Below are 13,947 nucleotides of genomic sequence, written 5' to 3'. Positions count from 1 at the left end.
CAACAAGCACGCATGCTACAAACTTTACCCGAGTCATTTAGACAGCCGTTAGCACATGATTCTCCTTATGGGGACCTGATATGTTTAATATGCTGCTGAGAATATAGCCCAGAAGAAGCGTATAGTATAGCTTTTATTTTGGAAAGAGCCATTTCTCTGTAATAAACTCTCTTTTCCAAAGATGAGTGATTTCTTGATCAGATAGATTTATTTTATCCCTTTGTTGTTTCAGCAACATTAAATCTAAAAACTGCACGTTTGAGTTAAAATATATATTTATAATTTTAATAAATCACAAATTAAAAAGGCATGAACATTTTTTTGTATCGAAAAAATATCGAACCGTGACACCAAAGTATCGAACCGAACCGTGAATTTTGTGTATCGTTGCACCCCTAATATATATATATATTAGGGGTGCAACGATATTCGTATCGATATTGAACCGTTCGATACAGTGCTTTCGGTTCGGTACGCATATGTATCGAACAATACAACATTTGTAATTTATTTTATCAATTTTCCTTCTGACGATGCTGTCTGTGTTGAGCGCTCAGTGAATCTGTGTTCGACTACTCCGCCTAGGCTGCACTGTCGAGCGCAGATCCACTGAGCGCTCAACACAGACAGCATCGTCAGAAGGAAGAGCGCAGGGCAAGCTAGCGAGACAGAAGTTAAGCTCTCCTTGCAACAGGCAAATTGAACCTCATTCAGATCTGGCGTTTGGAATTATTTTGGTTTTCATGTGACGTATGACCCTGAAGGTAAGCGAGTCATGGACTAAAGTAAAACAGTATGTTGGATGTGCCATGCAATGCTCAATTACATGGGTGGGAACTAGTGTGTTAGCGCAGTTAGCTCGTTAACGTGTTGGCCGTCTAGCCCCATGCACGGGGCGATCGGTGGTAGCTCGTTAATGGAGATTTGCCGTGTTGTGGCGTTAACGTCATTTCAACGAGATTAACCTGAAAGCACTAGTGGGAACACAACGAATATGACTGCACATTTACGCCGACATCATCCTAGTGCAAAGACAAGTGGAAGCAGACAAAAAAAAGCAAGCATGCTACTAACTTTAGCCGAGTCATTTAGACAGCTGTTAGCACATGATTCTCCTTATGCTGCTGAGAATATAGCCCAGAAGAAGCGGATAGTATAGCTTTTATTTTGGAAAGAGCCATTTCTCTGTAATAAACTCTCTTTTCCAAAGATGAGTGATTCCTCAATCAGATACAGGGCTTGCAATATCGCTAGCCCGACGTCCCGGAGCTAGCGATTTTTTCAGTCGGGCTACCAAAATCTATCTCTTCCCTGCCCGTCGGGCTATTGTAGGAAAAATATATGTCAATGCTTTTGCATTCTTTCAGAAATGTAGCTGGGTAATTATGTCATTGGCATCGGTGAGCCACTGTCAATATGTGACATATTGAAGTCGCGTTTGAATTTGCGCTTGTTTTTTTGCTTTCACTTTGCAATCGTGCGAACTGTGTATAGAGAGCGACAGCACTGATCTGTGAGTGATGATAATTTGTGCACCAATTCCTCTGACATCGTCTTATTAATCGTTAGCTTACTATGCAAACATGACAAGTGAAATCTCCCGCAGCAAGCTTAAACATGTGAGAGGTTGATCGCGCAGAGAATCGCTGAGCTTATGTGAGTGCGTGTGTAAAAGCAGCAGGATTTATATTTCAGTTCTGCTGAGCCAAATAAGACAGGTCAGGGTGAAGAAGTGACAGCCAAAGAAAAGCTTACCACAAAACGGAGAAGTTATGACAAATCAGACTATAAGACAAAAAGAAAGTGCAGCTTTATGGTTTCATGGACAAAAGAATTTCTGTGGCTGCAATATGACGAGCTAAATAACCAGGGCTGCACATAAGTGGTCCGCAGGTGCGCATTCGCTGTCAAAATAAAAAACACGCACAAGGGTTAGGGTTAAATTTAAAAACTGTACTTTTGAGTTAAAATATATATTTATAATTTTAATAAATGACAAATTAAAAATGCATGAACATTTTTTTGTATCGAAAAAATATCGAACCGTGACACCAAAGTATCGAACCGAACCGAACCGTGAATTTTGTGTATCGTTGCACCCCTAAAAAAAAAAATATATATATATATATATATATATATATATATATATATATATATATATATATATATATATATATATATATATATATCATTTTTTTGGGGTGGTTTTGGTTGCATTTTTCAGGATTTATGTTCTAAAACATCTGCAGCTCCATGACACTGAAACAAACCAATTACCATGCAGTACAGCAATTTTACATTTTTTCACATTTAATAATCACTTTTTAGTTTAGAGTCCAGTGCGTATGATTAAAAAAAACTGCTGTTGTTTCAACTGGTCAGTTTCAGTCTTCTGACTCTCCACCTTTGCTTCATGCTCTAATGCAAGTGCAAAATGAACTGTGCAAGATCTTCTTCCTTCCGCCATCAATTTCTCTGGAAATTACAGCAATATTGTCATGTCACAAATTACCATTAAGCATAGTCTCACTACCCGACCCAACACTTTACCTTGGATCTTCTTTTCAGACGTAGTATGTGTGTCTGTGCAAACCTGAGCTTTTTATACCATGACAGAAAGAGGGGTGAATGAGTACTTACTTACTTAAGTACTTACTTAAGTACAGAGGCATAAAGGGGATGATATGATAGTTCTATAAATCTTCTAACATGGTGGAATCAACATGTTGTTTAGTTTATGTTCAAGGGCAGTGTGAGTACCAGTCAAATGTAGTGTGGACGGGGTTGTTGGAGTGCAGTCTGCTCGTGGTCTGATCTGTGGAAAAAGAACAAAGAAAACTGCAATGATCTCCATTCAGTCACTGAAAACATAACAGCATCTGTGTCATCTGCAAACGTCAATGATTTTTCTACCTGCAGACAGAAAAATAAATCACTGAGCCGACACAAAGTATAAATAAATGTAACTCTAGAAACATGGATGAAAACAAGAGAGGACAAAGCAGAAAGAAGAACAGAACACTGAATGTTGTTTAAGGTCAGACTCTGAGGTGAGGTTAAGGTTCTTCTCACCATTTTGGACTAAGTTTAAAGAAGTGACTATTTTACTGTGGACAGGCTCAATTCTCTAACAATATACTACACTCTGCTTTTTAACATGACCACAGAAAGAAAAGGCAAATAAAGGAAACATGTTATAAAGCACACAATCTGATCTATTAACTAAAAAGAGAGAAATTATGTTCATGATAATTGGACTCAAATGCAGGACACATTGGTTTACAGTATTTTTTTTATCAAGTTTAGCCAGAATGTGTAATGGGGAGGGCAAGGAGGTCTCTGAGTTTACAGAGGAGAGGACAGTCCAACAGGCACATGGGTGAAGATCCAAGCAGAGGGGAAGAAGCAAAGGTAAGACCAGAGGTAAGCATGAGGAGCATCAGCAGCAGGTAAATACAAAAAAACAGAGATTCAGAGGCCCGAGCAACTGCACCACTGAAACATTCAGTGAGGAAGTGATTGTCAGTGAATCACACCTGCAGTAATGTCACTGCGGCACATGTGTAAAGCTTAACTCATTTTAAATACTTTATATTGTGTTCAGTTTACAGTAATGCATCATTTTCTGTGAAAGAACCACGGATCTCTAAACAGCTTTCAATTAGCTCAGAAAAAAGGCGGATTTAAAAAGGAAAAATGCCACAGCTCAATTTACCCGTGGCATATTAAAGTGTTTGTGCTACTTTATGTAATTTTTATGTCATTCTTAGTAGGCAAGTTTTAATTATGCCAAATATTACTCTTTTTTTGCGCTTTGGTTATTATTATTTTTTGTAAAGATACAAATATTTGGGGGACCCATGAGACTCCACTCAAAAGCATCTTATTTTTCCTGCCCAGTTTAAAATCATTTGCTTGTCCTAGTGCCAAGTTTATATCCCATTATTTACATTTTTTGGTACTTCTCCCAATATAAAACGCACCTTTGGTTTCATAGACTGATCATCTCTGCAGTTTTATTCCAAGACTGCAGCACCCCTGTTAGCTTGTTGTTTAGTTTGTATTGGCTGTTGTTTGTGATATTTAATCAGTAGGAGTAATAAACTTTGTCTCTTCCTGATGTGTGTCTTTTATCCTGTCGCCATCTGCCCTCGTCTCTTTTCCGTCACCCCCAACCAGTCACAGCAGATGGCTGCCAAAACACCTATTGGATCAGTGCCTGTATAACCTACGATGGTGTAACAGCAGGCACGTGCAGAGGGGGGGGGCTGGAGGGGCTTGAGCACCCGCCCCTTTCCTGATGGGTGCCCAGAGTGCCCTTTTGTTGAGGCAACTTTTAAAATTTTTTTGCGGAGTCTTGTCTGTGCCCCTCAACAATAATATTTAACTATTAATCACAGTTTTGCTAAATAAAAGGATCTGGCTTGCATCAGTCACATGATCACATTTAACCAATGATCGCCCTTGACGGCAGAACGCGCTGGTTACGAGCCGGGAACGAGCTCACAAAGAGCACGCGCATTTTTAGCGGTCCGGAGCTGTAGGAGAAACACAAGTTAACTCAGAGACACAGACTGATGCGACACAACCAGTAAGTAGGTGTACAGCGTACACTGTAGTGTGTAGCACCCAGGAGTATCAGCTTATTACGTACACGTTGGTAAGTTGTCTTGTTGCAACTGACGAACTGAAACAAACGAGCGTGCTGTGTGTGCAACAGCGCGACAAACATTACCTGTCCTTTTATTAACTGCACAAGTAGTGCTGGTCATAGCTGCTGGCTACCTGTGTAAGGCTGTCATGTGTCTGTAGCTCTGTCACCGTTTTAGGGAACATATTTAGTTTTAAAGCAAGTTACATAGCTTTTCCTGCCTTTCTGGAGGGATTATATTCCACTAAAAAACGATCTAATATGCATGTCCACATAATTATGCATTATTATAATTATGATATATTAAAAAACACAAGCTGTATGTAACGTTGGACCCAAGAAATATAAGCTGGAGCGAATTTGACGACAGCCGAACTTTTATTTAATACTGTGCGTTTGTACAGGGACACAGACACTCCCGCTCTCTCTCTGCTGTCATGTCCGCCCTCCTCCTCCGACTGTCACTGCCAACATATAAAGAGACACAATCACTGTCAGATCCCAGCACACCTGTTCACCCCGCCCCTGCACCGCCCCGGGAGCTCACTGCGTCACCCCTCCTCTGCAGCTGGCCAGAGACCACACCACACCACACCACACTGTATTTTAAAGAACATACATTAAGAAGCAGATTATATTAGATTTATATTTTAAATAAGACAAAATTTGGATTTTACAGCAGTAAAATTATTGTATCTCTACAGTTTAAACATGTAATAAGCTTTGCCCTGCACAGAGTGGATAGTGAAACAAATGGAATCATCATAAATACATTATTTCATATTTATTACTTCCCCCTCCTCATTGCTTTATTATTGTAGCTCTAGTAATAAATAATAATGTAAGGATTCTGGATCAGCACCGAGATGCCCAAAGTATATACAGTATTCTGAAGGTCTAAAATGTCACTGTGTGTGTGCGCATGTGTTTGTTTTATGTATATGGATTATTTTTAATTATTACTCATGATATGACATTGTCCACACAGAATTTTATTGGAATTCCACGTGAAAGACCAACACAAAGTGGTGCACACGTGAGAAGTGGAAGGAAAATCATACATGATTCCAAACATTTTTTACAAATAAATAACTGCAAAGTGGGGAAATAAAAGTCAGTCAGGTTTGCAGATGACACACAGATACTGTTGAGTTTTCACTGACAGAATGGAGATCACGCTGTTTTTCTCGCTGTTGCTTCTGGTCTGCTCTGTTTCCACAAATCAGACAGAGGCAGATGATGAAATTCTTGACCAGCAGATTTCAAACCAACAACCCTGTCCACAGGAAATCCATGCTGTGCTCAGAGAGCTGACTGCCTCAGTGGCTGAACAGAAAGTGGAAATCAGGACCTTAAAACAAGAGAATAAAGGTAGAGTATGATGTCAGGTAGTGAGAAAAATGACAGCATGAGGAAACCTTCATATGAGCCCCTGTTACAGAGATATCAATGTCACTTCATGAATCTATCACTAACGTTTCTCATTAATTTTTTTATTTTTATTATTTATTCATTATTTATTCAATAATCTAACCTACTAAAAATGAAAAGATTCAAATGATGCAGATAAATAAAATTCATATTGACTTATTTATGTTCTTTTCTGTCAGACCATGTCGCAAAACTGAAAGACCTGGAAATGCAGAACGTTGAACTTCAGAGACAGAGGTCTGAAATTGACAAACTTAAACAGCAACAAATAATAAATAAATAAATAAACTTTATTTATAAAGCACACTAAAAAAACAAGGGTATACCAAGGTGCTTGACAAAAATAAAATAGGAAAAGGGAGATGGGAGGGAAAAGAGAAAGGACCTGGCACGTATCAATTATAAAAACCATCATAAGATATAAAAGTAGTTCACAAGCATAAAAAATGTACCAGCGCACACAAGTGTTAACTGGGTGGAAAGGCAAGATTAAAGAAATAAGTCTTAAGCCGTGATTTAAACAGTGGCATAGAGTCAGACGCCCGGATAGCGACAGGAAGGTTGTTCCATAAGACCGGGGCAGCTACAGCAAACGCGCGGTCACTGCGAGACTTCAGCCGAGAACGAGGTTGCTCCAGAAGAATTTGGGTAGCAGAGCTAAGTGCTCTGACAGGAGTGTGTAACCTGAGAAGCTCATTGAGGTAGCTCGGCGCAAAGTTATTAATGGTTTTGTAGGTGAAAAGTAATATTTTAAATTGAATACGGTATTTAATTGGAAGCCAGTGCAAGCCAGCAAGAACAGGAGTGATGGAAGAAAACTTCCTGCTACCTGTCAAAAGGCGTGCCGCCGCATTCTGGACAGTCTGCAATCTAACGAGAAGGGTGGAGGAAAGGCCAATGTAAAGAGAGTTGCAGTTCATATCCAGAATCGGATTCTTTTGGTTATTACCCAAAGCTCGTGACCATAGGTGAAGGTGGGGACAAACTGATAGGAAAGAGCTCCTGCCAGCCACACAGCCACCTGCGACAATCACAGACATTTATCTACCGGCTTGACTGGCGGCTGCCAAACATTGCAAGATAATCTTGGTCAGGTATTCTTCCAGTCCACAACTTTACCACGAGTGTTGTTATATCAATTTAATTGTCCCACAAGGGGAAACTTGGGTGTAACAGCAGCAAGAAAACACATATACAAACAAACAGTACACATGACACAGAACAGAAACATACACAATTCTTACATATTTACATGAAGGACAATGGTTACCAAAAACTGAGTACCATCCTGTTGTTAAATTAAATAAAATTAAATACAGATAAGAGGCAACCCTGGTTGTAGTGTGAATCGGTTGATAAAACAGTGCACGATACAGCGCTGATGTAAACATCTGTGTTTGTTGGGAGCAGTTCAGATTGTACAGTCTGACAGCTGCAGGGAGGAAGGACCTGCGGAAACGCTCCTTCATGCATCGAGGATGCAGCAGTCTGTCACTGAAGCAGCTCTGCAGTTCAGCAACATCTACATGCATGGGGCGGGAGATAAACTGCTGCTCCAACATACCACACTGTGAAAAATGACAGATGCCACCACAGAGTCATAGAAGGTCTTTAAAAGCGCTCCCTGGACTCCAAATGACCTCAGCCGCCTCAGCAGGTAGAGTCTGCTCTGACCCTTCCTGTAAAGAGCATCATCCCTGTACTTATACTTTTGTGTTGCTCTCTCATCACATCTTCATTATTCTCATCACTGCTTAAAACAACACACATCTTTTTTTAACTGTCCTTTCTCCAAAACAGAAAGTGGCATTACAGTTGTTTCAGGCTGAGAGACACAAAACGCTCTTCGTATTATCATTCATATATCATCCACACAACTATTTTATTTCTTTTTGTCCACTGGGCAGGTGACCTGCAGAATCATGTCTGCCCCAGCTGGATACCTTTTCACACACACCGTGACGTCAGACACACTCACAGTCACTTCATTCGTCAGACTTCTTTTAAGTTTGCAGCAGGCAACGCGACTGAGTATTGTGTCAAGATAAGTAGGAAGACCACGCTATAATGGACAGTTGAAGGAAAAGGTCAAATTTACAGGGAATCTTTTTGTTTTGTTTTTGGACAGAAAGATGAGAGTTTGATGTGTACATGGCTGTGAACAAAAATATAAATGTGGTGGATCATAAATTTGATTCGTTTTGAAGTTGTACATCTCTGTTCCTTACATTTCATGTCATGCCCTTATTAATGTTTTATTTGTTGCTTTGACTGTTTTCGAATAGAATATGCAGTGGGAATATAGAGGGAGATAAGTAGTGAAAGTTTTGCCTGGGTTGATTGTGCGTCGATCCATTGTTAATGCCTCAGGGCTCCAGTAGGTGGGTTCGCGCGCTTCCTCCTTCACTCAATACAGACGAGTGAGAGTGAGAGCTGCGTGTCTGTGCTGCTCTTTCACCTCTCCTCACTATTTCCCCTGTTTAAGGGCACAACATAAACACTGAGGCTTCAAAATGCAGCATCTACAACACTGTCACTCTGCCTCCACCATGGAGACAGTCTCCATGGTGATGAGTACAACTGGCAGCTGAAACTGTTGTGAACTTCTCCATGAGTCATATTTCCTGTTTCAGAGCTGCTGATTGGCTCTTTGGGCCCTTTACCTTCAGGAGGTCATGGACGAAGCACTGAAGTCGTTTATCACGTGAAAAATATTTTTAGTTTATAATAATTTGATAAATAATAAAATATTAATAAAAACTGGAGGTTTTTATTTAGAACTTGGATTTTAAGCTATTTATGCCTTTTTTGCTGCTCTTTTTTAAACTTATTCCCTTTAAACTGTATTTATTCTTTTTAAAATATATTGGTTATTGCACTGTAGAGGCTGCTGAGGAACAGTATTTCGTTTCAGGCTGTGTAACACGAAATGACAATAACCAATAAAGTCTTGAGAGCTGCCATCATTGTTCCAGCAGGAGGCAGTAAAACACCAAACTGCACCTGTTGTGCTGAAAAGGTGTGAGCATGTGCAGTAACCCAGTAAGTTACCTGAATATCTCTCTCTCACACACACACACACACACACACACACACACACACACACACACACAGTACTGATACTAATGACTCGCTCTCAGATCTATTTGGGTTTAATGTCAGGGTATATTTGTGGATGAAAGTTTTGGTAGGACACATGATGTGGACAGTCTGGTAATCCCAGAATATTTTAATGTAAGAAAACTCCAGACAGCTCTGGAGAAAGTTTCAGAGTAAAAGCCCTGGAGTGTTTTACATGTTATTCTGTTGGATTAAATCTGACGGAGCTGATTCATAAACACTTCACTGCCAGGTATCAGGTGACCTGCAGAGACTGATCCTACAAACACTCAGAAACAGAGTAAACCAAACTGCACCACAGTGATCAGACGAAACCTTCCTGACATGAACACAGCTCCTCAGTAAAAACTGTGAACCAGCAGAGAGACTACACCCAGCACCATACACCACCTCTTTGACATAGTACCCCCTCGAGCAGGTGGTGTCCCCATAAACAGTGTGAGAAGCTCTGATTATTTACTATGTTCAAACAAACTGAGTGTCCACAAACGTCTGAGCTCACAGTGAGAGCTGCTGGCACAGTTTGGAGGTGTTCTGCCCCCTGCTGGACACACAGAGCTACAACATGAGGATCAGAGGAGGCTGGTGCTGCTTCACCTTTAGACACAAGAAGGAGGTCAAAAAATGTAACAACAGAGATTGTTTTTAAACCTGTAAAGGAGGAAATCCTGACGAACCAATCCACAACCAGAAAAGAAGTCTAACTCTGTGCTGCTCCAATCAGGAATCAGCTCTGTTACTGTGTGAGTGTGTAAAGTCACAGAGTAGCTGGTTTCAAATGTATCTATAAAGTTTATTCACATTTTATTTAGGCTTCAAAAAACAGTCCAAGTTTATTTCTTTGGACTTTGTTCACTTAATGGATGTTTCCCTGCATTTCTATTTTCACACAGTTTATTTCTTACAGCAGGAAAACTGAACAGAATGTCTGTAAGAGGTCAGAGTGAGGATGACGTCACTTAATACAGGAAATACATGTTTGTCTGTTTTGATGATGAAGGACTTCTTCAGCTCTGTAAACAGCTACACTTGAGAGGACAGAGGTGATTTCATGGATCAATAACAATGTGTTTATCAGCTTTCATCATCGCAGTGCAGACATGACGTCAGATCTATCAGAGTGAAGGCCGTCTCTCTGATGACGTCACAGAGCAGAGTCCTTCTGTCCAATAAAGGATCTCAGATCAGCTGCTGCCATCTTGTGGCCACAGTTGGTTACTGTCTCTGAAAGTTGTCTCATGTTTCCTGTTGTCCTGCTAACAAAGGCTGGAGCTCATCATGCTGAGAGGGCAGCAGCATTTTGTGGCTCTTCACACATGTTCATTATATTCTGATGATCCTGGATGGAGACAAACTACAGATAAGTGTGTTCAGCCCAACTAGTTTATCTCATTACAGCAGTTTGATGTTTCCCTTTGAATCCCCCTGAAGATCCTGACAGTGAAGCACGTACATAATACTCCAGCCTTTCAACTCTGAGCTTATTTAGTTCTATTAATACACTGAAATCTCATTTGTGTCATGAAGAAAGTCTTTAATCCAACAGAATTCAAAGATCAGAAACATTTCATATATGGAGTTAAACATGAATCATTGTTTCAACAACATATTTATTGTTGTCATAAACAGACAAGAAGACAACAACAAACTGCTCCTCCCATTCAACACATGTCAGTCCATATCCCAGCAAACTAAATCATCTCCATTTACACATCAAATAGAAACATGAATCACTTGTAATGATTAGAAACTTGATAGAATTTCAAATCTAGTTTGGGGAGTCATTCAGTGAGAAACAGTGAAATGATTTTCCATGTGAAAAGGTGGACAGCAGAAACAGAAAGAAACAGTGAAACTAAAAGAGAAACAAAGAGCTTTGGAACAACGAGGCAGCAGGAGGACAGCTGCAGTTTAACAGCTTCAACTCACTGACAGGAAACAACATTAGAAACATCATCATCCTCAACTCATCTGCTGCACTGACACTGACACCTTCAACGGACACACCTTCACTTTATCAACAGTTTGAATGTATGGAAACATCCTGTGAGTGAAAGTGTGTGTGAAGGTGTGTATGTGTGTGTTAGTATCAGGATCAGAGAACGACAGCTTTCCTCTGTTCCAGTCCAGATTCACTCGGATCCTCTGGAGCTTCTTCTCTACTGAGAGAGCAGTGACAGCTGATGGTGAGAGTGCTGAGTATTTACCTTGATAGAACCATATTCTCCATAATCCAGACAGTATGTGTCCCTTCCTCTGCACAGACTCTGCTAACACACCCAGTTCCCACCCTGTACTGTCTCCAACTTCAACATCCCAGCTGTGAGTCCCTGAGTTAAAGCCCTCAGAGCCCAGGACAGAGTAGGAATAATCAATCCTCTCTGGATTATCAGGAAGCTGCTGCCTCTCTCCTCCTCGTCTCACACTGGTCAGATCTTCAGACAGGATGAGTTTTGGATGAGCAGTGTTTGGGTCCAGGATGAGAGGAGTGTAGGAGACCATGTCCTTCATGTTGTTCCAGATGTTGAAGGTCAGGTTGCCCAGGTGTTTGGCCTGGTCTATCAGAGCTCCTGAGGGCAGCTGTGGATCATCCAGCAGGGGGCAGCGCTGGACTCTTTCCACTGCAGCCTTGTAGTTGTGCAGGAATGAGACGTCTTCAGCTCTCAGCTCCTCCTCTGTGGCTCTGACTGTGTCTGAAAGAGCTGCTATCTCTCTGCTCAGAGCCTCCATCTTCTCCTTCATCATCCCACTCTTCTGCTCCTCTTCCTCCCTCAGTGCAGCCAGCCTGGCCTCCTCTTCCTCTGCTAGAAACTGGTGAAGCTTCTTAAACTGCTCCTTAATCTGCCTCTCTGTGTGTCGGGCCTGGACCTTAATGTGTTCTGCTGTTTGATCAAACTTCACTTGAACTTCTTCACAAACCTTTAACTTCTTCTTTAAGGGCTCCAGAGTTTCCTGAAGTTCCTTCTTGTGTTGTTGTGCAGCTTCATCGATGGGTCTGAATCTGTGATTGGTGTGTTTTTCTGAGGCACAGCAGACGAGACACACTGGCTGCTGATGGTCCAGACAGAAGAGTTTGAGTTTCTCAGAGTGCAGACTGCAGAGAGCCTCTGAAGCTCTCTGATCTCTCTCCTGTAAGAACGACTCACACAGGTTCTTTAAAGCTCGGTTTAAAGGTGGATCATTCTTTGAAGATCTTCTCTTACAAACTGGACACTCGTGTGTTGGTCTCTCTCTCCACCATCTCTTCAGACAGTCTTTACAGAAGCTGTGGCTACATGACAGAAGAACAGGATCTCTGAAGACCTCCTGACAGACCGGACAGCAGAGATCCTCCTCTGATCTGGAAGCCATTGAGTCTGTGAGTGGATCTGAAAACAGCAGACAGGAAGTACAGTCAGTCCTGGCTCCCCTCCCTCCTCTACCACCTTCACTGAAACTTCCTTTGAGTCGTGTTTTTGCTCAAACTCACATTCAGTGTGTGGAGCGTCAGCAGCTTGAAGCAGCAGTGTTGGAGTTTTCCACTTTTCTCTCCTGTAGCTGGACTCACTCAGAGGAAGCTGCTAGTTTGGTCTGAGCTCAGTCTGATCGTCTGTGCGTCTCTCTTTACTGAGGACGAAGAACTTCCTGTTTCCTGGTTTGTCACATTTGAGTGACGTGAGGGGAGGAGAAAATTTTGCTGTTTGACTTTTAACTAAGGTGTGTTTCAATCCTGCCTGCAGCTCAAAAGCTGTAAAACAGGTTTTGTGTCTTTTCACCTCCACAGGTCACAACATGAAACCTGTTGTGAAGTTTATAAAATAAAGTGTCACTCGGTGGTGCAGCTGTTTGTCAGCTTCTATTTTAGACTTTGTTCTGGTTCTTGTTCAGGTTCCCAGCAGTGGGAGTGTAATGCAGTCACACACACACAGGTGGTGTTAAGGTGGATTCACTTAGTTACAGACAGTGGTGTTATTTCCTGTAACTAAGGGTGTGTTTCACTCCAAAGTTCAGACATTAACCTGCCAGAAGTTGTAAAAGTTACTGATAAAGAGCTTTTCTCTCATTTCACATGTTGTCCACAATCTCCTCGTGATTACCTCTGGAAAGCCCCGTGGCACAGCTCTCCATCCAGTGCAGCTTTATGGTCATTGCTGTGGTTCCAGAATCTTCTCATGATGACCAGTAGGTCCCCAAACAGCATGACCTTTGACCTCAACCCCTGCCTGGGCTGTCAGCTATGGTCCCTACTTCTCGCTGGGTCTCTGAAGGTTTCTCAGGAGATTCCACCCTTGGGATCATTTCTTCCAGCAATGCTCTGCTGCACCTGCATCTCCTCACTAGAGGAAAAACTTCTATTTGGAAAACATGTCAACCATCATCAAACCAAAATTTCCTTTCAGTTCAGTGAACTTCACTTATCAAAAAATATAATTATTTATTATTTATTAATTATATTATTGGTTTATCACGTTTTCACTTTCACTTATAGGCCATCAAAGTGTTTATTATCTTTACCCAAATAATTGGAGCAGAACTTGTTCCATATTCAGTTTTTCAGCAAAACGTGTTTGAGAAAAGATTCATTCTTATATCTGGAGGAATAAATATATTTCAATAAATATTAACGTTAGCCTGCGACTTTGTTCCAGTTTTGAATTTTGGCCCACTGTGTATTTGAGTTTGACACCCCTGATCCATAGCTGGCGATTTTTTGTTTTTATGGGCCGATGGATTTTTTTTTTTTAAGGAAGGGTATATATAATGAA

The 13,947-nt window shown here is 41.1% G+C and overlaps 1 protein-coding gene across 2 annotated transcripts; it reads right to left on the bottom strand.

The window, feature by feature from the left end:
- Positions 1 to 5,818: 5,818 nt before the first annotated feature.
- Positions 5,819 to 12,553, bottom strand: LOC146673190 (nuclear factor 7, ovary-like). Of its 2 annotated transcripts, XM_085401766.1 has the most exons (2): positions 11,183 to 12,553; positions 5,819 to 6,185 (listed from the first exon to the last, which is right to left on the bottom strand). In XM_085401766.1, the coding sequence occupies exons 1-2, from the start codon at positions 12,551 to 12,553 to the stop codon at positions 6,165 to 6,167; spliced, it is 1,392 nt and encodes a 463-aa protein (XP_085257892.1). In that variant the 3' UTR covers positions 5,819 to 6,164. The 2 variants fall into 2 exon arrangements, with proteins under 2 accessions (XP_085257892.1, XP_085257891.1); XM_085401765.1 differs by lacking the exon at positions 5,819 to 6,185 and having other exon boundaries at positions 11,165 to 12,553.
- Positions 12,554 to 13,947: the final 1,394 nt, after the last annotated feature.

The sequence above is a fragment of the Rhamphochromis longiceps genome, linkage group LG3 (assembly GCF_057381845.1).
Source record: "Rhamphochromis longiceps isolate RC_006_pf linkage group LG3, R_longiceps_female_GT1.1, whole genome shotgun sequence".
In the NCBI taxonomy this organism is placed as follows: domain Eukaryota; kingdom Metazoa; phylum Chordata; class Actinopteri; order Cichliformes; family Cichlidae; genus Rhamphochromis; species Rhamphochromis longiceps.
The sequence above is the reverse complement of the archived record's forward strand: the minus strand, read 5'-3'. Positions and strand labels throughout refer to the sequence as shown.

Bases quoted from the DNA above. Each gene is read 5' to 3' on its own strand.
- LOC146673190 (XM_085401766.1), bottom strand. From the start codon at position 12,553: ATGGCTTCCAGATCAGAGGAGGATCTCTGCTGTCCGGTCTGTCAGGAG. The intron at 6,186-11,182 runs GTGCAGCAGATG...CATTTTTAGTAG, and splicing joins CGTTGAAGGTGTCAGTGTCA to GTTAGATTATTGAATAAATA.